Here is a 24,686-nt window from a genome sequence, read left to right as displayed (position 1 = left end):
GGAATTTTGCTGAGTTGGACCTAGGTCCCACCTGTTAATGACTAAAGTGTTTATTTTTTTCACCTTTTCTTTTCTATTTCTCTCTCCTTTTCTCTGTGGGCATTTGACCGAACAGGTTGTGGGCGAGCACTGGACACGGACATCACCGGCGCCGCCACCACAGAGGACATGTGCAGCGGTAATGCCTGGCCAGCACCACTCCTGGTTGCCGCCGGCGAGCTCCTCCAGGAGACCAGCTCGCGTCCGCGGGCCGCGTCGTGGAAGCGTGGTCGCTCGTCCTCCGGTGGATGCGGACATGGCTGGGGCGGGATCTCGCCCGAGCTCAGCGTACGACCCCGCCTCCTCGCTTCCACTCCCGAGCGCCGCTGCTGCTGCGGAGCTCCACGCTGCCAACACCGGCCGCCGCCGCCGGCACGGAATGAAGGGACGAGGCAGAGACACAGCAAGCGGGAGCAGCGCCGGCAGCAGGACGTGCGAGCTTGCTCCGCGCTCGCATCGCGCTCTCCCTGCCGCGCGACCCTGCCTCCTCGCTCCCACTCCTGAGCGTCGTCGCCGCCGCAGAGCTCCAGGCCACCAACACCGACCGCCGCCGCCGTTCAGTGACCGGAGCGCCGCCGCCATGCGCCTGCCCTACTATTTCTCTTCTGGCCAAGGGGGTGACGCGGACGAGCACCACTCCATCACCAGAGTGGCCTGCTTTTTTCAGTTATGGGAGGGCGGTGGCCTGCACCGCTCCAGGCTGCCGCCGGCGAACACCTCTCCACCGGAGCTCCCGTCATCTGCTTGACCGATTGAAGAGATGGGGAGGAAGAAGACAATGGATGGATGACAGGTGGGACCTAGGTCCAACTCAGCAAAATTTCCACATAGGCATTCCACGTCAGGCTTACAGGTGGGCCCAACCAGTCAGTTTGACTGTTTTCGCGAGGTTATCTGACTATCAGTGCGCGTTACGCATTAGGCACATTTCTGGTGGTTTTTTTGTGATCTGCCTTCAATGTGGTACCAAGTGATTACCCTAGCCCCAAGTGTGATGGTTTTGGGTAAATAACTCACTATGATAGAGCATGAGCTAGAGCTAGTATATAGCTTGACGCTCGTGTGTGCAGCTTTTTTTCTAACACATGACTGCTATTTTTTCTGCTATGCACATGGCCACACATGATATTCATTGATCGATGCTCTAGGTCGCCGCAGTTCATGGCTAGATATGAGCCCAAATTGAGCGCGAAACGAGATCATGGTTCTTCGTGCACCTACGTGGTGCACTGGTGCTTTTTACTGGTAGTACTTTAATGCATGCGATATACTCCTTCCGTTCCTAAATATTTGTCTTTGTAGACATTTTAAATGACTACTACATATGGATGTATGTAGACATATTTTAGAGTGTAGATTCATTCATTTTACTCTGTATGTAGTCACTTGTTAAAATGCCTAGAAAGACAAGTATTTAGAAACGGAGGGAGTAGATGTCAGAAAATGTATGTGGTATTTCCAATATCCGTCGATCATGGGTTGAGATTTTTGCTGACGGTTGCAGCAAGTGGCTGGTCGTGCAAAAATCCCTCATCTATCTTCCCCTCTCAGACGATATCCATCGTCCTTCAAAATTCAATAGGATAAGATGGTTGGGCCGGGTACTCTGAATCCAAGATATTTAAGTCAGCAAGTAAGCAATTTTATGCACGCGAGCAAGAGAAAACAAATAGTTTTGTCCACTAGACACCCCGTATTGCATGCCAGCCATTCAGCAAGGGATTGGTCTTGGCTCGAAACTCTGTACATGGACTGGTAGCTGATTTCGTTAATCAAATGACCACGACATGCATGCACATACAAGTGGAAACCGAACGGTGCCGGCTGCTAGTCCTCAGATATGGATGCTGCATGTGTTTAGTCGTGTTTTGTTGACTGGGTTCTCCAAGAGTTCGTGCTCGGCGCTTCTCCTCGGGCAACGAGGCGGAGCGGCGCCACGCCACAGTCGCACCCTCACTGGAAGAGACGCCCACCAGACCGATGGGTATTTACGTGTGGGAACCCGCCGTCAGCATGACAGGTCGGACGAGTTCAAACTGTCTCATATCCGCCCTTCATTATTTAATATGCTAGATATAAGGAGTACGATCAGCCCGAAGTTTAAGGCCAGTTTGAGACACCTGAATGAATTATTATGTTTTGACCGGTCAATGAGCAGGCCGATCGAGTGTGCGTTTCAAAGCGGTTTGAGGCACCAGGCTATAAGTGCTCTAATTCCCTGAAGAGTTGACCATTCAATGTCTTTTTTAGGATGGATTAGAGTCGCTCTTAAGAGCATCTCCAACAGCCGCGCAACGCGCCGCGTCTTAAAAGTCAGAATACAGCGCGGGGTTAGCCAGCTTTTACGCGCGACGGTGCGCTGGCTTCAGCGGCCGCTGCAAATTAAAACACGCCCGAGCCGCTCCAGTAGGCGCGCTATATTTCATCTGTTTTTTCCTACTACGATTTGATAGTTCATAGTTTGTCCGACTCGGACTCTGTCTGCTTCTACAATAGTCTACTTCTACGATACAAAATCAGTTTTGCTAAAGCACATCTAGATGTGCCATAAGTATTGCACATCTAAGTCATATGTCATTGATTTTACATTGAGATTCATGTGAATATTTTCTTTTTCTCTTTATTCTTGATTCACTCACTTAGATGTGCAATAACTAAAATTCATCTAAATGTGCCCTAGACACCCTACAAAATAAAACGAAAAACTAGTATTATTCGTCCGACTCGGACTATGTCTCGGTGATGTCCTCGTCCGACGTATGTGCGTAGGTGTCAAGGAACCGCTCGTCGCCAGAGTCCCAGGAGGACGCGTCTCCTAGCACGATGTTGTATTTAGCTACCACCCTTCGTGTTCGCTTGTCCTCGCGATACGCGGCTCGCTCTTCCCTCCTCTTCGCCCTCCTCTGGGCGAAAAACTGTTCCTCGTTGGTGTCTTCCGGGAAGCGATGGCTCCACAGCGCCATGGCTTGCTCGTCCATCTCGGCCAGCCTGAGACGACGCTCCCGCCTCCGGTGCTTGCAACGATCCTCGTCGGTGAGAAGCCGTGGGAAAGGCATCAACTCTCGTGCCTGCTCCCACGTCGCCACGTCGGCGAAGTTCATGTCCTAACGGGGCCACAGGAGGCGCCACGCCGCAGCGTAGTATGCGCGGGCGCCTTCTTGGGCGGTGTCGAAGGTTCCGAGGCGGAGGAGCATGCCGCCGCCCGACCGAATCTCGACGGAGTAGGTGCCGGACGGACGCACGCGGACGCCGCGGTAGCCCGAAACTCCCCGGCAGTGAGGCGGCATGGCGGCGCGGTGATGGCGTGCCGGCGGCAAAGGGTGGTAGAGGGCAATGGAGAGATGGAGAGAGCGGCGGAGGGTGCTGCAATTTATAGACGCGCCCAACGTGGCGCGTTAAATGTAGCGCGCGAGTTGCTGCCTTTTCCCTGCACGCGCAATCGTTTTCCGCGCGCTAGTTTACCGCTATCGCTGTAGCGCGTGAAAACGTCCCGTGTGGGCTAAAATGCCAATTTACCACGCACGCGTCTTTTGACGCGGCTGTTGGAGATGCATGCTCTAAGCGTTGAAATCATTCCATATGATCTGCCGCATGGTGGTGTGCACCGATGAAAACCCATGACTTTTCTAACTAAAAGTGTAGAGTTCGTCAGAAACAAAAGTGCTTATGTGCAAGTGGGCATGATTAATAAGCAAAGGAAAAATACGTATGCAACTCGTCCATTTGCACGACGGCCCCTTGAGATACTCGGATACATCACATGACACTCCATCTTCCCACACTTGATGATGATCCTAGAAATGGCACAACGTTCTTGCACATGATCAGTACAAGTACAATAACTCCACAGCCTTATTATGTCCGCCTTTGATCGCCCCGGATTTTAGGCCGGTAGCTTAGTTCACCCTGGAGCAGCTGAGCCTGACCTGCCCCTGCGTCCCGGTGAGCGGGCTGATGTTCCCCATCCTCACCATGGCCGCCCTGAAGTCCCTGTTAAACTGCGCCGACCCCGACGAGTACGTCCGGACCAGGCCCGCGGTGCGTCCGTCGTTGATCAGAACCTGGTCAGAGTGCAGGAGCCCCTTCTGTGACATCAAGTTGCGGTAGTACGCGTTGTCGAACGCGTTGGGCGTCGTCGTGTCCAGCGGTGCCAGGCTGCTGTCGCCGGACCCGGTCGGCCGGGGACAGTTGGCCTTGAGAGATGTTGCGAAGGCCGTATCGATGTTGGTCTCGTTGTAGAGCCTGTCCCGGAAGTTCTGGCACTGTGCCTGACCGATGGTGTGGGCGCCAGAGAGGGCGACCATGTCGGTCACGCTGAGCCCCTTGGCGGCGAAGTTGGCCGTGAGGTTGGCCACGTCGAAGGATGGCGGCGGAAGGTCGCTGTTGGCCAGAGACAAGCTCGCCGTCGTCGAGTCCCTCCTTCCCAGAGGAACGGTCCACGAAGGCCCTCCCAACTGCAAGCAAATAATAAAGAACTAATAAGTTGCTTAATTTACTGTCGCATGCGTTCAGCAAATTGACTGCAGCGGCGCCGGATCGATCTTACGGTGACGACGGAGTCGCGGGCGGCCACGGCGAGGATGTCGGCGCACGAGACAGTCTGCGTGCACACGGCCTCGACCTGCGCCTTGATGTTGTCGACGACGTTCATGCCACGAATTGAGCCGGCGTTCGGAGCTGCCCCCTGCTCGCCGGTGAAGCTGGCAGTGTCGCTCAGCAGTACGGACGCGTCGCAGCCCTGATGCATCGATTGTCACACACATAAGAAATTACCTCCGTCAACATAAATTCAGTACATTCTAATTCCCTTAGTTGATTTGAACTGAAAAGTCACTGTCAAAGTGCCAAGAAAAAAATAAATTGGAAAGTCACTGTCAAGTGAAGAGTCTAAAGAGGAGTAATGCTACATCTGCGTAAAACAACTTACGTGATTTACGTAGCGGGGCAACAAGAACATATAGGAAGGTATGTTAACCTGTAGGTAGGTGAGTCATTCTTAGATCTAGGATTATCGATCTAAAGAGTGTCAACTTATCACTAGTTAGGTACACATGTAGTGATCCACGCCACTAACTTATTGATAGTGTAATGACTTTGACTACAGTTTAAACTGAGACCTTCTAAATTAAGTACTCCCTCTAATCCACTAAATCAACGACAATTAATATGAATTGGAGAGATTAGCAGCAGTGTATGCAGTAGAAACTACAGTAAGTAAAGAGAGAAGGCGTGAGGGACTTGCTTGGACAAAGCAGTCGTGGAAATGCAGCCGGAGCAGCGACGCTCCCATGCGGCGCTCACTCCTCACGGCGGCCGCCACACCCCTCCTGATGATGGCCAGCGCCCTGGGGCACGACGTCGCGTAGAACCTAGGCGAAAGCTGCGCTGAGGACGATGCCGCCAGGCACAGGAGCAACAGCACCGACAGAGAAGAGGCCATTGCCATTGTCATCAGTGTACTTCCGTATGCAAGCAGGCACTAATCCTGTTGAGATGAAAGCTCTATGCAATGGCCTGCATTACCATGACTACATACATCCGTTTATATAGCTGACAAATTTCAAGCGATTGTGCAGCCCGTGACAGTCCATTTGGTGTAATATGACAACCGGTACTGTCTATTTTGGTTGGAGAATGGATATAGTACGGTTGGTATGGTGTTCCTAGTGCAACGCAACAATGAACAATGGGAAATCTATTGGCTAGCTAGTAGGCTAGGGTTGTGGTAGCGGTACCACAAGCTCAGAATTATCGTAGCTCACCAAATTGTGTCATACTTCTGTTAAGGAAAAATGACTTGATATACATTCCTCGAGGTAAATAATATCAGTTATTTACCAAGTGAGCTATCGGGTTTGGGTTCTTTCAAATTGATGTCTAAATTTATTGGTATTATCAGTTGTCTGGCAATTCTTATGTGTAACGTATACATGGTTCAAATGTCAGGATTATGTTCTACTCCTTTTTGCTAAAAATATTAAGAACTAAGGTTTAAATTAGTTAGTTCAACTGATTGTGTCATTTGAAGTAGTAGATACTTATCACATTTTAGAAGCTTCCTTCTTTACGTAATTTTTTTACTAGGTTGCTAACATAGGAGGGGTCATACTATGTTTTCTTTAGCGGTGCTTGATTTAGCCATATGTTTCTCAATTGTTTATTCTTGCATTGACTATAAACCCTACTCACTATGGATAGTGTGCGAATCAAAGCTGCTCGATAAGTAGTTACTATAAATAGTGTGGGGTAGAAAAATAATTTATGTATGCTAATATATCTCATGCTACCAACTTAAGTGTCTGTTTCTACACTTGGTGACACTATTTCGATATCCAGTATTACTCAGGCATTGCAATACACTGCACTCAGATGATTTTGTCGGTAGGAAATTTGAAGCTCCATGATTTGGCAAGATTATTTGTGCAAGAAACTATGTATGTCTTGAAGTTTTCCATCTCAATTTTAGTACTTGTGTTGAACAAGGGGAAGCCTAGAATTCGCTTCAGAGACGGAAATCGTCAATATAGAAGAGTAACACCTGGACATAATCAAATCTGTTCGGAGAAGCCTATTGTACCTTCTTCCTGATTGCCCAATGCAGATGACTAATGCTGCCACTCACTTGCCATGTTTTTAAAGATCACATGTGCAACACAACTATGCAAAGGGAATTTCGTGGAGGGGGCGAACAAAACATATTTGTGGGGTTGAAGGAGCACATGAAATTAGATATTTTTTTGAGGGCGGAAATTGAAATGCATGCTTGGAAAAACATATTTAGAGAAAAGCGAGAGATAGACAAGAACTATTTGTCACAACATAGTGATATGCATGTGATGTACACTCTGCATATAATCACATTTCGATATATGTTTCCATAGATAAGTGTTCTTTCATGGCAACGCAAGGGCATTCAACTAGATTTACCTTTTTTCGAAAAGGGGGGGCTCCCCGGCCTCTGCATCAGAGTGATGCATACGGCCATCTTATTAACCAAATAACAAAATGTGCCAACAAGGTTCCAAAGTCTCCAGCTTAATGAAAGAAAAAAGATAAATGCAACTCACACAGAGCTAAAAGAGGCTAGACACACAGACTAGCCAGGGAAAGGTGCCACAACCGACTGGCTAAAAAAGATAGGAAAACTAATTGCCTATCTTATTACATGACCGCCATCCAAACCGGTTGAAGATATCCCGAGCTACCATCTCCCAACGGATAGATCCAGTAACCAAATGCTCCCTGGCCTCCATCGGAGTGAGTAGCGACCACGAACGGATTAGTGCCGTAGCTCAGAAAATAACCTGCAAGAAATGAAACCGTGATGTTCTGTTAAAAACCAAATCATTTCTGCAATTTCAGATGGTCCACAACAGAGCGCAAACTCCAACCCGAATATGTCTTGCTAAGTCTGGCTCAACCCCATTAAGCCATGTCCCAAATAATGCATTGACCGAAGTCGGTGGAGTGATATTAAAAGCAATATGGACCGTCCGCCGAAGAACTTTGGCCAACGGGCAATCAAAGAATAAATGCTTAATCGTCTCATCCCGATCACAGAAACTACACCTAGTAGGTCCTGTCCAATTATGCTTGATCAAGTTGTCCTTTGTTAAAATAACTTGTTTATGGACAAACCACATAAACACTTTAATTTTTAAAGGAACTTTGACAGCCCAAACATACTTGGAAGTTGGAATAGCATTCGAATTAATAACATCAATATACATTGATTTGACTGTAAATACTCCAGAACCAGTCAACTTCCAGCGTAATACATCGGGTTGGTGAGAAAGTTGAACCTCCATCAGTCTCCTAACTAGATGGAGCCATTCTTCCCAACAATTGCCCGCTAGCGACCGTCTAAACTGAATATTAAGGGGGACAGATTGAAATACCGTTGCCACGAACACCTCACGTCGTTGAGTAATCCGATATAAAGACGGATATTGAATGGCTAAAGGTGCGTCTCCAAGCCAAGTATCCTCCCAGAAACGTGTACTTGTACCATTTCCAATAACAAATCTCGTCCTATTGAACATTGATTGTTTGACTTTCATTAGTCCTTTCCAGAAAGGCGAACCAGTCGGCCTGACTGCGACCTGGGACAATGTTTTAGTCTGGAGGTACTTGTTGCGGAGGATCTGCGCCCACATGGCCTCAGTTCCGGAAGAAAGCTTCCACAACCACTTACTAAGAAGGCATCTATTCTTAACTTCAAGATTTTCAATACCAAGGCCCCCTTGGTCTTTCGGTCTACAGATGATGTCCCATTTAGCAAGCCGGTATTTTCTTTTAAGTTCATCACCCTGCCAAAAGAAACGTGACCGATAGAAGTCCAGTCGTTTCCTAACACCAATTGGGACCTCAAAGAACGATAAGAGAAACATAGGCATACTCGTGAGCACCGAATTAATCAATATCAAACGGCCTCCGTATGACATGAGCTTACCCTTCCAACAGCTCAGTTTTTTCTCAAAGCGATCCTCGATGCACTTCCATTCTCTGTTTGTTAGCCTACGATGGTGTATCGGAATACCAAGGTAGGAGAAGGGTAAACTCCCCAACTCGCACCCAAACAATTGCCTATAAGAATCCTGGTCTTCTTTGGCTCTACCAAAACAAAACAACTCGCTCTTATGAAAGTTAATCTTTAACCCGGTCAATTGTTCAGAAAGGCATAACACTAGCTTCATATTTCTCGCCTTGGCCAAATCATGCTTCATAAAGATGATTGTATCATCTGCGTATTGAAGGATGGATACACCTCCATCAACGAGATGAGGTACCAAACCACCTACTTGACCTTTCTCCTTAGCCCTTCCTACCAAAATTGCTAACATATCCACCACAATGTTAAACAGGATAGGGGACATCGGATCTCCTTGTCTGAGGCCTTTATGTGTCTGGAAGTAATGACCTATATCGTCATTCACTTTAATTCCCACACTCCCTTTTTGCGTAAAGGATTCGACCTGTCGGCGCTAGGCTTTATCAAAACCTTTCATACGCAATGCATGTTGGAGGAATGGCCACTTAACCTTATCGTACACTTTTTCGAAATCCACCTTAAAAATTACTCCATCTAATTTTTTGGAATGGATTTCATGGAGCGTTTCATGAAGAACCACCACCCCTTCAAGGATGTTCCTGTCCGGCATGAAAGCAGTTTGGGATTGTTGCACCACAGACTGCGCAATCTGTGAGAGCCTATTGGTCCCGACCTTGGTGAAGATTTTGAAACTAACATTGAGGAGGCAGATCGGTCTGAACTGCTCAATCCTCGCAACATCCGCTTTCTTAGGGAGCAATGTGATAGTTCCAAAATTCAAGTGAAATAATTGAAGCTGTCCAGAGAATAGATCATGAAACATAGGTAGTAAATCCCCCTTAATAATGTGCCAGCACTTTTTATAGAACTCGGCCGGGAACCCATCCGGACCGGGGGCCTTATTGTTTTTCATTTGTGCAATAGCATCAAACACCTCCTTTTCTGAGAACGGGGCAACCAGGATATCATTATCAGCAGCAGATAATTGAGGCAATTCCTCAATCCTAGACTCATCGAGGGACACACAATTGTCCTCCGGAGGTCCAAATAACTATCTATAATACTCGGTAATATAGGTTTTGAGATTATCCTGACCTAAAATAGTACCCTCATCTTGTTCAAGCTGAAAGATCCGCTTCTTTCTGTGCTTGCCATTAGCAATGAGGTGAAAGAATTGAGTATTCGCGTCCCCTTGGACCACTTTGCGGACCTTAGCTCGCAAAGCCCACTTCAATTCTTCTTCGCGAAGAAGTTCTTTCAGCCTCTTCTCCGCCTCATTTTTGACCTGGAGCTCAGGAGGCAGCAAAATCGCGGATTCGGTTTTTATGTCCAGGGCCTGTACAAGAGAGAGGAGCCTATCCTTCTCGATCTTATACACCCCACTGAGGTGCTTAGCCCAACCCCGTAAGAAACTTCTCAAATGCCTAATTTTATTCTGCCAGCGCTCGACCGCCGTCCTTCCTCCTACACCCTTTGCCCATTCCCTCGCTATGAGGTCTAGGAACCCCTCGCATTCGAACCAGGCCATCTCGAATGAGAAGGTGTTTTTGTTTCCCATATGGTTCGGCTCCCCTGAGTCTACGAATAATGGTGTGTGATCTGAAATTCCCCGCGTGAGAGCTTGCACCGTAACAAGAGGAAACTTCTGTTCCCACTCCACGCTGGCAAGAACTCGATCAAGCTTTTCATATGTCGGGTTTGGCAGAGCATTAACCCAGGTAAACTTTCTACCAGAAAGCTCTATCTCCCTCAGATCCAAGCTTTCAATAATGGTATTGAACATAAACGACCACCTGCCGTCAAAGTTATCATTATTTTTCTCCTCTCTCCTCCTAATGATATTGAGATCACCCCCGACCAAAATCGGAAGCTGTTCGGACCCACAGATCCGAACAAGGTCCGCCAGAAACTCCGGTTTAAGCTCGGGTTGTGCAGCACCATAAACCGCCACCAAAGCCCAGTTGAACCCATCAACTTTAGACCTAACTCGAAACTTGACCGCAAAGTCGCCCATTACTACACTCCGGACTTCAAGGGAGTCGCATCTCACACCCAGTAAGATACCGCCCGATCTACCTCGTGGCGGGAGGCAATGCCAGTCGAAATCAATACCACCCACAAGAGAGGATAGAAACTGCGGTGCAAAATTCTCTCTACCAGTTTCCGATAGAGCAATGAAATCTAACCGATGTTCCAGAGAAGCCTCAGCAAGAAACCTTCTTTTAGCCAAGTCCTTCAGACCTCTGCTATTCCAAAAGATTCCTTTCATTATTCATCATGGAATTTTTTAGCAGTCCGAATCCTAGCACTCCTACGAACTGCAGAATCGGGATAAATATTTCGTTTCCACTTACGCTTTGGCTTAGTGGGCTCTGTCACCCGATCCTCATAACCGGGTTGAACGGAACTAACAACTGCAACATCTAAGGGCACATCATCGTCCTCAGACTCCTGATTAGAAGGTGCTAGATCCGCACACAGATTATCTAGCACTCTAACCCCTAACGCATCAATCTCCTCATCATTCATGGGTTTAACCGCAGCAAGATTACGAATAGTCTCTAAGGCCCGCTCCGCCTCTAAATCTAACATATCATTCACCGAATTGGAGATTTCATTATCAGTGGCACCTAGTGAAACTCCTAATTGGTTTGCATTACTAATAATCTTCTCAGGAGGAAAATGCAATAAAGAATTAGATATGTTAACGGACATACCAGAAGATATCGCAGCATCGTGAAGCTTGGCCGCCCTCATAGCGCACCGCTGCTGCATATCGTCCACCTCCGGAAGGTCCAGAACGCGAGCACTCATCCGTCTCCCCGTCGAGACTGGGTCCGGGATCCCGCCAAAGGCAACAACCTCCTCTCTAGTGAACAGAGGAGGCGACTGCGGGCTCCCAAGGCCCTCGGACAAGTGGGTAGGATAAGAGACAGGACAGCTGGGGCCACCTGCCCACTCCCTCCTCTTGCCCCACCCACCGGCTCAGAGCGAAGCGTCGAAGTCGCAGAAGGCGCGGTCCTCCTGACCGCAGACGAGGAAGGGAGGTCTAGGGTCACCTGCCCCAGCCCCCCCTCCCCCAGCGCCACGGGAGACCCGGGTGCCACTGCCAGGACCTGAGGAAGAAGAGCCGAGGCCACCTGCCTCGGGCTCCCACTCCCAGCGCTGGCTGGCCCCGACGCGACCGGCATCACCAGCGTCTGTATAGGTAGGGGAGAGGTCAAGGCCACCTGCCCTGACCCCCTCCCCCAAGGCCCACCTTGAATGTAGAAGATATCACCGGAACCGCGTCAACCGGTGAAGCAAGGGAAATAGGAGCGACCTCCGGCTCCACTTCCCGAACTGCAACCCCCTCAAAGTCCAACAAAGGAAGCGTGTGTTCAAACACATCCTCAGTCTCCATCCTATCACTCCAAAGTCTAGGAGGCGCAGAAGCAGGCGCAAAGGACCCAAAAGGCAACGACGTCGCAGGCACCGAAAGTGACGGTGCCGGCTCAACCCCGGTCCCCTCCACAGGCAACTGATCATCTGGGCGAGACCTGGTCGACCCCTCTCGAGCGGACTCGGTCGGCGCCCCCGTGTTTCCTGCACCGCCGTCACTCTCGTGCATATCAACATCATCCCCAGTACCCTCCTCAGCAAATATCTCAACGTCCTCAAACTCAATGTTGAGCGGGAATACCTCTCCCCTATATGTCCAGTGTACCACATCAGGCACGAAATCAACATTCAAAACACTCACCAAGATCCGAGCCACTCCATGCGCCCGAGTGAAAGTCATATCCACTCTCTCTGTCTTCCCCACCATGATACCCATACTGGCCACAACTCGAACATCCTGCAAAGGCTTAGATGGGGCCCCAGAAAGCCTCAACCAAACCTGTGTAAGGGGCTTTCCTTTAGGCTCCACCTTCGTCCACTCGTGAAACTCCAAAATACACGTAGTACCAGGAACTCTACACAAGCCAAAGCTCAGCAGTTTCTGCAAATCCTCCACAGAAGGGAAATCCACCTTGAATACATTAGCTTCGAGACTGACCAGCTCCCACTGGAAGTCACCCGGTGCCAACTCCTGAAGCCTCCGGATAATCTGAGCCTCGGTCACCTCGCCCTGAGTTGCTTTCACAATTCCGGTAGTCAAGCACTGTGTCTCCTCTGGAATCTCCCTCGCGGCCGGGGACTCGAAGAACAAAAGCTCCGCACAGTAAAGCCCATACACAGTTAGAGATGGAGCCTGGTCACGCACTAACGGGCATTGTCCCGAATCATGTGCTTGCTTGCCACACGAGTCACACAGCTCTGCCACACACTCTGCAATAAAATGGCCCTTCTCACCACATCGGTAACAGAGCATCCTTTCCTTCTTGCGCGCCCACTTGGATGCGCTCTCTAAATCAGATCTGTCAGACGCCTCACCCATAGCCCCAGGCACAGGAACATCAACCTTGGCCAGGGCCGTTACCACCTCCATCGCCTAACTAGTAAGATCAGTAGGCTGAGTGTTATCTGTCTCAGCAGCGGTAGCCGCATGGTCAACAGCAGCCGGGGGCGGAGGCTGCCGACGATACCTCCCACGGCCACCGCCCCGACCACCCCGATGTCCACGGTAGCCACCTCTCTAGCGGTGATCCGGACCGGATGCCCCCTCGACAAAGCCACCAGGAGGTCCGAGGAATGGTCTCTCAGCAGACCCGTTACTCTGCCAAGTATAGCCTCGGCCTCCACCGGTAGACGAGGAACCGCGGTGCTGTCCGTCTCCATATGCATCAACACCATCATCACCCCACTGACCTCGGGGCGACTCAAAAGACTGTCGAACTGTCGAATCTTTCCTAGGCTGCGAAGGCCCCGACCGATACTGAGCCGGCCTTGCGGCATAGTGCGGTGGTGGAGCAGCCAGAGGCGGAGCACCACCCGGGACCGGCACCACAGGTCTTGGGCCAGACCCGCCGCCACGACCCATGGCAGTAGCCACCGAAGGCAATGGCCCCGGAGGCCGCGGCCCTATTGGGCCCCCTCTTCCCGCGGGTAACTGTTGGGGAACATAGCAGAAATTCAAAATTTTCCTACGTATCACCAAGATCTATCTATGGAGAAACCAGCAACGAGGGGAAGGAGAGTGCATCTACATACCCTTGTAGATCGCTAAGCGGAAGCGTTCAAGAGAACGGGGTTGATGGAGTCGTACTCGTCGTGATCCATATCACCGATGATCAAGTGCCGAACGCACGGCACCTCCGCGTTCAACACACGTACAGCCCGGTGACGTCTCCCACGCCTTGATCCAGCAAGGAGAGAGGGAGAGGTTGAGGAAGACTCCATCCAGCAGCAGCACAACGGCGTGGTGGTGGTGGAGGAGCGTGGCAATCCTGCAGGGCTTCGCCAAGCACCACGGGAGAGGAGAAGGACTTAGGAGAGAGGGAGGGGCTGCACCAAAGGCATAAGGGGTGTCTCCAGAGGCCCTCCTACCCTCACTATATATAGGGAGCCCAAGGGGGGGTGCGCCAGCCCTAGGAGATCCAATCTCCTAGGGGGCGGCGGCCAGGGGAGGTTTCCCTCCCCCCCCGAGGCACCTAGGAGGTGCCTTCCCTCCTTGGGACTCTTCCTTAGGGTTCCCCCTTCACCCTAGGCGCATGGGCCATAAGGGAAGTGGCGCCCCAGCCCACTTTGGGCTGGATCCCTTCCCACTTCAGCCCATGGGACCCTTCGGGATAGGTGGCCCCACCCGGTGGGCCCCCGGGACCCTTCCGGTGGTCCCGGTATAATACCGATGACCCCGAAACTTGTCCCGATGGCCGAAATAGGACTTCCTATATATAAATCTTTACCTCCGGACCATTCCGGAACTCCTCGTGATGTCCAGGATCTCACCCGGGACTCCGAACAACATTCGGTAACCACATACAAACTTCCTTTACAACCCTAGCGTCATCGAACCTTAAGTGTGTAGACCCTACGGGTTCGGGAGACATGCAGACATGACCGAGACGTTCTCCGGTCAATAACCAACAGCGGGATCTGGATACCCATGTTGGCTCCCACATGTTCCACGATGATCTCATCGGATGAACCACGATGGCAAGGACTTTAATCAATCCCGTATTCAATTCCCTTTGTCTAGCGGTATTTGTACTTGCCCGAGATTCGATCGTCGGCATCCCGATACCTTGTTCAATCTCGTTACCGGCAAGTCTCTTTACTCGTTCCGTAACACATCATCCCGTGATCAACTCCTTGGTCACATTGCGCATATGATGATGTCCTACCGAGTGGGCCCAGAGATACCTCTCCGCTTACACGGAGTGACAAATCCCAGTCTCGATTCATGCCAACCCAACAGACACTTTCGGAGATACCTGTAGTGCACCTTTATAGTCACCCAGTTACGTTGTGACGTTTGATACACCCAAAGCATTCCTACGGTATCCGGGAGTTGCACAATCTCATGGTCTAAGGAAATGATACTTGACATTAGAAAAGCTTTAGCATACGAACTACACGATCTTTGTGCTAGGCTTAGGATTGGGTCTTGTCCATCACATCATTCTCCTAATGATGTGATCCCGTTATCAACGACATCCAATGTCCATGGTTAGGAAACCATAACCATCTATTGATCAACGAGCTAGTCAACTAGAGGCTCACTGGGGACATGGTGTTGCCTATGTATCCACACATGTATCTGAGTTTCCTATCAATACAATTATAGCATGGATAATAAACGATTATCATGAACAAGGAAATATAATAATAATCAATTTATTATTGCCTCTAGGGCATATTTCCAACATTCTCCCACTTGCACTAGAGTCAATAATCTAGTTCACATTGCCATGTGATTAACACTCACAGGTCGCATCGCCATGTGACCAACATCCAAAGAGTTTACTAGAGTCAATAATCTAGTTCACATCACTATGTGATTAACACTCAATGAGTTCTGGGTTTGATCATGTTGCTTGTGAGAGAGGTTTTAGTCAACGGGTCCGAACCTTTCAGATCCGTGTGTGCTTTACAAATCTCTATGTCATCTCCTAGATGTAGCTACCACGCTCTATTTGGAGCTATTCCAAATAACTGTTCTACTTGGATCTATTCTAAATTGTTGCTCCATTATATGCATCCGGTATCTCTACTCAGAGCTATCCGGATAGGTGTTAAGCTTGCATCGACGTAACCCTTTATGACGAACTCTTTTTACCACCTCCATAACCGAGAAACTTCCTTAGTCCACTAGTTACTAAGGATAACTTTGACCGCTGTCCTGTGATCCATTCATGGATCACTCTTGTACCCCTTGACTGACTCATGGCAAGGCACACTTCAGGTGCGGTACACAGCATAGCATACTGTAGAGCCTACGTCTTAAGCATAGGGGACGACCTTCGTCCTTTCTCTCTATTCTGCCGCGGTCGAGCTTTAAGTCTTAACTTCATACTTTACAACTCAGGCAAGAACTCCTTCTTTGACTGATCCATCTTGAACACCTTCAAGATCACGTCAAGGCATGTGCTCATTTGAAAGTACTATTAAGCGTTTTGATCTATCCTTATAGATCTTGATGCTCAATGCTCAAGTAGCTTAATCCAGGCTTTCTATTGAAAAACACTTTCCAAATAACCCTATATGCTTTCCAGAAATTCTACGTCATTTCCGATCAACAACATATATATTCATCAGAAATTCTATAGTGCTCCCACTCACTTCTTTGGAAATACCAGTTTCTCATAAACTTTGTATACACCCAAAATCTTTGATCATCTCATCAAAGCAGACATTCCAACTCCGAGATGCTTACTCCAGTCCTCAGAAGGATTGCTGGAGCTTTGCATACTTATTAGCATCTTTCAGGATTGACAAAACCTTCCGGTTGTATCACATACAACCTTTCCTCAAAAATCGTCGAGGAAACAATGTTTTGACATCCTATCTGCAAGATTTCATAAATAATGCAGTGATCACTAACATAATTCCAACAGACTCTTAGCATCGCTACGAGTGAGAAAATCTCACCGTAGTCAACTCCTTGAACTTGTCAGAAAACATCTTAACGATAAGTCGAGCTTTCTTAACGGTGATACTTACCATCATTGTCCGTCTTCCTTTTAAAATCCATATGTACCTAACAGCCTTACGACCATCAAGTAGTTCTTCCAAAGTCTACACTTTGTTTTCATATATGGATCCTCTCTCGGATTATATGGCCTCGATCCATTTATCGGAATCCGGGCCCACCATCGCTTCTCCATAGCTTGTAGGTTCATTGTTTTCTAGCAACATGACTTCCAAGACAGGGTTACGTACCACTCTGAAGTAGCACGCATCCTTGTCATCCTACGATGTTTGGTAGTGACTTGTTCTGAAGTCTCATGATCAATATCATAAGCTTCCACTTCAATTGGTGTAGGTGCCACAGGAACAACTCTTTGTGCCCTGCTATACACTAGTTGAAGTAACGGTTCAATAACCTCATCAAGTCTCCACCATCCTCCCACTCAATTCTTTCGAGAGAAACTTTTCCTCGAGGAAGGACCTGATTCTAGAAACAATCCCTTATTGCTTTCGAATCTGAGACAGGAGGTATACCCAACTGTTTCGGGTGTCCTATGAAGATGCATTTATCCGCTTTAGGTTCGAGCTTATCAGCCTGAAACTTTTTCACATAAGCGTCGCAGTCCCAAAGTTTTAAGAAATGACAGCTTAGGTTTCTCTAAACCATAGTTCATACGGTGTCACCTCATCGGAATTACGTGGTGCCCTATTTAAAGTGAATGTGGTTGTCTCTAATGCCTAACCCATAAACTATTGTGGTAATTTGATAAGAGACATCATGGTATGCATCATATCCAATAGGGTGCAGTTATGATGTTCGGACACACCATCACACTATGGTGTTCCAGGCTGTATTAGTTGTGAAACAATTTCCACAATGTCTTAATTTTGTGCCAAACTCATAATTCAGATATTCATCTCTATGATTATATCATAGATCTTTTATCCTCTTGTCACGATGATCTTTCAACTTCACCCTGAAATTACTTGAACCTTTCAATAATTCAGACTCGTGATTCATCAAGTAAATATACTCAACATCTACTCAAATCATCTGTGAAGTAAGAACATAACGATATCCACTACATGCCTCAGCACTCATTGGACTGCACACATTAATATGTATTACTTCCAACAAGTTGCTTTCTAGTTCCATTTTACTGAAACCGAGGCTTTCAGTCATTTTGCCCATGTGGTATGATTTGCATGTCTCAAGTGATTCAAAAATCAAGTGAGTCCAAACGGTCCATTTGCATGGAGTTTCTTCATGCATATACACCAATAGACATGGTTCGCATGTCTCAAACTTTTCAAAAACGAGTGAGCCCAAAAGATCCATCAACATGGAGCTTCTTCATGCGTTTTATACCGATATGACTTACGTGGCAGTGCCACAAGTAGGTGGTACTATCATTACTATCTTATATCTTTTGGCATGAACATGTGTATCACTATGATCGAGATTCAATAAACCATTCATTTCTGGTGTAAGACCATTTGAAGGTATTATTCAAATAAACAGAGTAGCCATTATTCTCTTTAAATGAATAATCGTATTGCGATAGACATAATCCAATCATGTCTATGCTCAACGCAAACACCAATCTCGATTGTAGAGGGAGCGTGCGATGCTTGATCATATCAACATTGGAAACACTTCCAACACATATCGTCAGCTCACCTTTAACTAGTCTCCGTTTATTCCGTAGCTTTTATTTCGAGTTACTAACACTTAGCAACCGAACCGGTATCTAATACCCTGGTGCTACTAGGAGTACTAGTAAAGTACACATCAACACAATGTATATCCAATATACTTCTATCGACCTTGCCAGCCTTCTCATGTACCAAGTATCTAGGGTAATTCTGCTCCAGTGGCTGTTCCCCTTATTACAGAAGCACTCAGTCTCGGGTTTGGGTTCAACCTTGGGTTTCTTCACTAGAGCAGCAGCTGAATTGCCATTTCATGAAGTATCCCTTTGTTCCCTTGCCCTTCTTGAAACTAGTGGTTTCACCAACCATCAACAATTGATGCTCCTTGATTTCTACTTTTGTGGTGTCAAACATCGCAAATATCTCAAGGATCATCATATATGTCCCTGATATATTATAGTTCATCACGAAGCTCTAGCAGCTTGGTGGCAATGACTTCGGAGAAACATCACTATCTTATCTGGAAGATCAACTCCCACTTGATTCAAATGATTGTTGTACTCAGACAATCCGAGCACAAGCTCAACAATTGAGATTTTCTCCTTAGTTTGCAGGTTAAGAAAATCGTCGGAGGTCTTATACCTCTTGACGTGGGCACGAGCCTGAAATTCCAATTTCAGCCCTCAAAACATCTCATATGTTTCATGACGTTTCAAAAACGTCTTTGGTGCCTCAACTCTAAACCGTTTAACTGAACTATCATGTAGTTATCAAAACGTGTATGTCAGATGTTCGCAACATCCACAGACAACGTTCGAGGTTTAGCACACTGAGCGGTGCATTAAGGACATAAGCCTTCTAAGAAGCAATGAGGACAATCCTCAGTTTACGGACCTAGTCCGCATAATTGCTACTATCAACTTTCAACTAATTTTTCTCTAGGAACATATCTAAACAGTAGAACTGAAACGCGAGCTACGACATAATTTGCAAAATCCTTTTTGACTATGTTCAGGATAATTAAGTTCATCTTATGAACTCCCACTCAGATAGACATCCCTCTAGTCATCTAAGTGATTACATGATCCGAGTCAACTAGGCCGTGTCCGATCTGTGCGTGAGACGGACTAGTCAACGTCGGTGAACATCTTCATGTTGATCGTATCTTCTATACGACTCATGCTCGACCTTTCGGTCTTCTGTGTTCCGAGGCCATGTCTGTACATGCTAGGCTCGTCAAGTTAACCCTAAGTGTTTTTGCATGTGTAAAACTGTCTTACACCCGTTGTATGTGAACGTAAGGATCCATCACACCCGATTAACACGTGGTGCTTAGAAACGACGAACTGTAGCAACGGTGCACAGTTAGGGGAGAACACTTCTTGAAATTGTTGTAAGGGATCATCTTATTTACTACCGTCGTTCTAAGCAAATAAGATGTATAAATATGATAAACATCGTATGCAATCAAATAATAGTGACATGATATGGCCAATATCATATAGCTCCTTTGATCTCCATCTTGGGGCTCCATGATCATCTTGTCACCGGTATGACACCATGATCTTCATCATCATGATCTCCATCATCATGATCTCCATCATCGTGTCTTCTTGAAGTTGTCTCGTCATCGACATGCAATTCGTGATTCCCTTGACAAGAACATGATCAATCTCATACATCACATATATCATTCATCACATCCTTTTGGCCATATCACATCACATAGCATACCCTGCAAAAACAAGTTAGACGTCCTCTAATTGTTGTTTGCATGTTTTACGTGGCTGCTATTGGTTTCTAGCAAGAACGTTTCTTACCTACGCAAAACCACAACGTGATATGCCAATTTCTATTTACCCTTCATAAGGACCCTTTTCATCGAATCCGATCCGACTAAAGTAGGAGAGACAGGCACCCGCTAGCCACCTTATGCATCTAGTGCATGTCAGTCGGTGGAACCAGTCTCACGTAAGAGTACGTGTAAGGTCGGTCCGGGCCGCTTCATCCCACGATGCCGCCGAATCAAGATAAGACTAGTAACGGCAAGCATATTGAACAAAATCAACGCCCACAACTACTTTGTGTTCTACTCGTGCATAGAAACTACGCATAGACCTAGCTCTGATACCACTGTTGGGGAACGTAGCAGAAATTCAAAATTTTCCTACGTATCACCAAGATCTATCTATGGAGAAACCAGCAACGAGGGGAAGGAGAGTGCATCTACATACCCTTGTTGATCGCTAAGCGGAAGCGTTCAAGAGAACAGGGTTGATGGAGTCGTACTCGTCGTGATCCATATCACCGATGATCAAGTGCCGAACGCACGGCACCTCCGCGTTCAACACACGTACAGCCCGGTGACGTCTCCCACGCCTTGATCCAGCAAGGAGAGAGGGAGAGGTTGAGGAAGACTCCATCCAGCAGCAGCACAACGGCGTGGTGGTGGTGGAGGAGCGTGGCAATCCTGCAGGGCTTCGCCAAGCACCACGGGAGAGGAGAAGGACTTAGGAGAGAGGGAGGGGCTGCACCAAAGGCATAAGGGGTGTCTCCAGAGGCCCTCCTACCCTCACTATATATAGGGAGCCCAAGGGGGGTGCGCCAGCCCTAGGAGATCCAATCTCCTAGGGGGCGGCGGCCAGGGGAGGTTTCCCTCCCCCCCGAGGCACCTAGGAGGTGCCTTCCCTCCTTGGGACTCTTCCTTAGGGTTCCCCCTTCACCCTAGGCGCATGGGCCATAAGGGAAGTGGCGCCCCAGCCCACTTTGGGCTGGATCCCTTCCCACTTCAGCCCATGGGACCCTTCGGGATAGGTGGCCCCACCCGATGGGCCCCCGGGACCCTTCCGGTGGTCCCGGTATAATACCGATGACCCCGAAACTTGTCCCGATGGCCGAAATAGGACTTCCTATATATAAATCTTTACCTCCGGACCATTCCGGAACTCCTCGTGACGTCCGGGATCTCACCCGGGACTCCGAACAACATTCGGTAACCACATACAAACTTCCTTTACAACCCTAGCGTCATCGAACCTTAAGTGTGTAGACCCTACGGGTTCGGGAGACATGCAGACATGACCGAGACGTTCTCCGGTCAATAACCAACAGCGGGATATGGATACCCATGTTGGCTCCCACATGTTCCACGATGATCTCATCGGATGAACCACGATGGCAAGGACTTTAATCAATCCCGTATTCAATTCCCTTTGTCTAGCGGTATTTGTACTTGCCCGAGATTCGATCGTCGGCATCCCGATACCTTGTTCAATCTCGTTACCGGCAAGTCTCTTTACTCGTTCCGTAACACATCATCCCGTGATCAACTCCTTGGTCACATTGCGCATATGATGATGTCCTACCGAGTGGGCCCAGAGATACCTCTCCGCTTACACGGAGTGACAAATCCCAGTCTCGATTCATGCCAACCCAACAGACACTTTCGGAGATACCTGTAGTGCACCTTTATAGTCACGCAGTTACGTTGTGACGTTTGATACACCCAAAGCATTCCTACGGTATCCGGGAGTTGCACAATCTCATGGTCTAAGGAAATGATACTTGACATTAGAAAAGCTTTAGCATACGAACTACACGATCTTTGTGCTAGGCTTAGGATTGGGTCTTGTCCATCACATCATTCTCCTAATGATGTGATCCCGTTATCAACAACATCCAATGTCCATGGTTAGGAAACCATAACCATCTATTGATCAACGAGCTAGTCAACTAGAGGCTCACTAGGGACATGGTGTTGTCTATGTATCCACACATGTATCTGAGTTTCCTATCAATACAATTATAGCATGGATAATAAACGATTATCATGAACAAGGAAATATAATAATAATCAATTTATTATTGCCTCTAGGGCATATTTCCAACAGTAACACCGGTGGCCTGGCAGGCGTTGGCCCCGTAGGTCGGGGACCAGCGGGTCCTTCTCTTCCCGTAGGTAACACCGGCGGCCTGGCCGCCGCAGGCACGGGCGGCCGTGTCCCTTGGTTGCCGCTATCCCGTCCCGAGGGGGCGGGAGCGCCTCGCCTGACGCCGGCTACAACTAGCCCAGCACCGGCTGCGCTAAGCCCCGCGCCGGGGGCCCCTTGACCAGCACTCCCAGACGGCGGCGGCGGCACGACAGCCCCGGCCCTACTCGCAGCCGCTTGGGGCTTCGCCGCCGGCGGCCCACCCGCTCCTCGACCGGCCATCGCACGCAGTGGAGGAATCCGGCGAGCACGGCCAGGACCGCACGGAGGTAGAACAGGCGTCCCGCGCCGACGAACCCTAGGCGAAGATGCAAACACGCACGCGTAGGAGGAATCAATCACGTCTGTGCATGCAGCGCTAGCGGCTATGCATGTGGCGCCCGGTATGGCCTGGGCCTCATACCCAGCCATCTCCGGCCCACCTAGCAAGGCGTCAACGCAAGTTGAATCCGGCCCAAACCGGCCCAGGAGCTCGTTCAAGCGCTCGCTGCGAGCCTCCCGGATCCCGCTCGGCAACCTCGACGTCACCACAGCCGCCGCCTCCGGCAGCGATCCGGCTCTCGACCGGCGATCAGCCCTTCTCTTCTTGACCACCGTCCACGAATCCAGATGAATTAAATCGAAAAGCGTGAGGTTTGGAAGGCGTACCTTAGGTATGGGGCCCTTCCAGGGCCTGACCGCCGTCGCCGCCGTTCTCCGGTGAATGACACGGCGCACCATCTCCTTCCTCTCGTCCGGATGTAGCCCGATCCACGCCGGATCCTCCACCGGCAAAACCGAGTCTACGGTTGTGGCTACATCATCCTCGGAGTAACCTGCGTGAAATAAATCTAAAATCAAATCCGATGGAGTAGGCGACATCGGTGAACCCCCTGGATCCTCTCCGTCCCCGTCGGCATCCTCGTCGTCCGAATCCAGAAGAGCCCAGAAACGGCCGCCGACGCCTGCCCGGTCCGCCGCCGCGGGGCGACGCGCCTCGGTGGTCGCCTCCACCGTCGCCCGGGGAGTCGCCCTCATAGCCCGTCGCGCGTATAAGCCATCCTCAAGTTGTTATCTCCATGCATGCAGGCGCGTGTGCCCTGGATAGGTGATCTGCCGCATCTTGATCCCGAATCCCGGTCTGGTAGAATGCAGGATGGGTGATCCACGCAGGAGTTGTCACAACTCAAATGCCCGCTTCCGGTTCCTCTCCAACAAAGGGGAAAAAGTCTAGCTCCCAACAAAAAATGTAATGTATCCTACTAGATTTACCTTGGATTTGAATTAGAATAGCAAGGTGACGTGGTCAGGTTGTTTTTGTACTATTTTAAGACAACAAAACAACGTCATGGAAGCTACATGCAAAGTCAAGGGGCAATAGATTGAGAGGATGAATGATGTATATAAGGATAGAAAAGGTGCTAGACAACAAGTCCAACGAAAAAGAGCGGCTAGAGGGGTGTATGGTGTTTGTAAGAGAAGAGAGAAGAAGATGCTTTCATTTGTGTTGTGGATGAACATTATGTGCAAAATACTCGTTTATGGGAGGAAAATAAGCATTGTTTATAAATGTATATATTGGCTCGTGGCAACACACGAGCAGTCTACTAATACTGGAGTAGTACTCCGGTTCGGGCACGTAATTAGCTGCACGCGGCACATACGATCGCTGCAAGCGCGTGCAAGCATGCATATACGGACGTCCTATGAGCGAATTGACCTCGAGCGCTTGACCGTGAAGAGCCGTAGCTGCACGCGGGACAAGGAACGAATTATGGGAGCAACTAGTTGATGAGGGCTTCTTCAGCAGTCTTGCAACAATCAGCGTCACTTGACGCGCTCTCAGTCGCCGCCACGTGTCGTGCTCTAGGCGCTTCTTCTGATTTTTTTTTATTTTTTCATACACGTTTTCGGCTTTTTAAACATTTTTTAAGTTTTCTTTTGACTTTTTGGTTTTTCACCCGTCTTTCTTAGCTTTTGGATCAAAATAATTCTGCGGAAAAAACGTATTTTTTTCCGCAGAGGCACGGTTTTGCTTCTGCGAGAGGCACAACCATACCTTTCGGAAACGAAAAAAACATATTTTTTTAGTTTTTTTCTCCCACGAAAGGCACGGTTTTGCTTCCACGAGAGGCACGGTTGTTCTTTCGTGTTTTTTGTGTTTTTTCCTTCCGCGAGAGGCACACTTTTGCTTTCGTGAGAGGCTCGGCTGTGATTTCGCGAGAGTCACGGTCGTGCCTCTTTCACAAAAAAGAAAAAATCGTTAAGCCGGTTTGTTTTTTTCGATCGGATTTTTTCGTGAAAAAAAGTTTGTCAAAATCTATCAACATGAGATATAGTTTTGAAGATTTCGACGCAGGATATCCAACGGTGAAAACGGTTCAAGATTTGGACGCATAGTTTAAGAGAGAAAAACATTTTGA

At 48.5% G+C, this 24,686-nt stretch overlaps 2 protein-coding genes across 2 annotated transcripts; both read right to left on the bottom strand.

Moving 5' to 3' along the window:
• Nucleotides 1-2,768: 2,768 nt before the first annotated feature.
• On the bottom strand, nucleotides 2,769-3,140 carry LOC147983818 (uncharacterized). The gene has a single exon (XM_087540877.1). The coding sequence runs from the start codon at nucleotides 3,138-3,140 to the stop codon at nucleotides 2,769-2,771; it is 372 nt and encodes a 123-aa protein (XP_087397003.1).
• A 583-nt stretch (nucleotides 3,141-3,723) lies between these two features.
• On the bottom strand, nucleotides 3,724-5,562 carry LOC125535658 (peroxidase 2-like). The gene is made up of 3 exons (XM_048698730.2): nucleotides 5,282-5,562; nucleotides 4,586-4,777; nucleotides 3,724-4,493 (listed from the first exon to the last, which is right to left on the bottom strand). Exons 1-3 carry the CDS (start codon nucleotides 5,489-5,491, stop codon nucleotides 3,936-3,938), a joined length of 960 nt encoding a protein of 319 aa, XP_048554687.2. The 5' UTR covers nucleotides 5,492-5,562; the 3' UTR covers nucleotides 3,724-3,935.
• Between the last annotated feature and the right edge of the window lie 19,124 nt (nucleotides 5,563-24,686).

Source organism: Triticum urartu, chromosome 2A, assembly GCF_056163025.1.
Source record: "Triticum urartu cultivar PI428250 chromosome 2A, HENAU_Tu73, whole genome shotgun sequence".
NCBI classification, from domain to species: domain Eukaryota; kingdom Viridiplantae; phylum Streptophyta; class Magnoliopsida; order Poales; family Poaceae; genus Triticum; species Triticum urartu.
The sequence above is the reverse complement of the archived record's forward strand: the minus strand, read 5'-3'. Positions and strand labels throughout refer to the sequence as shown.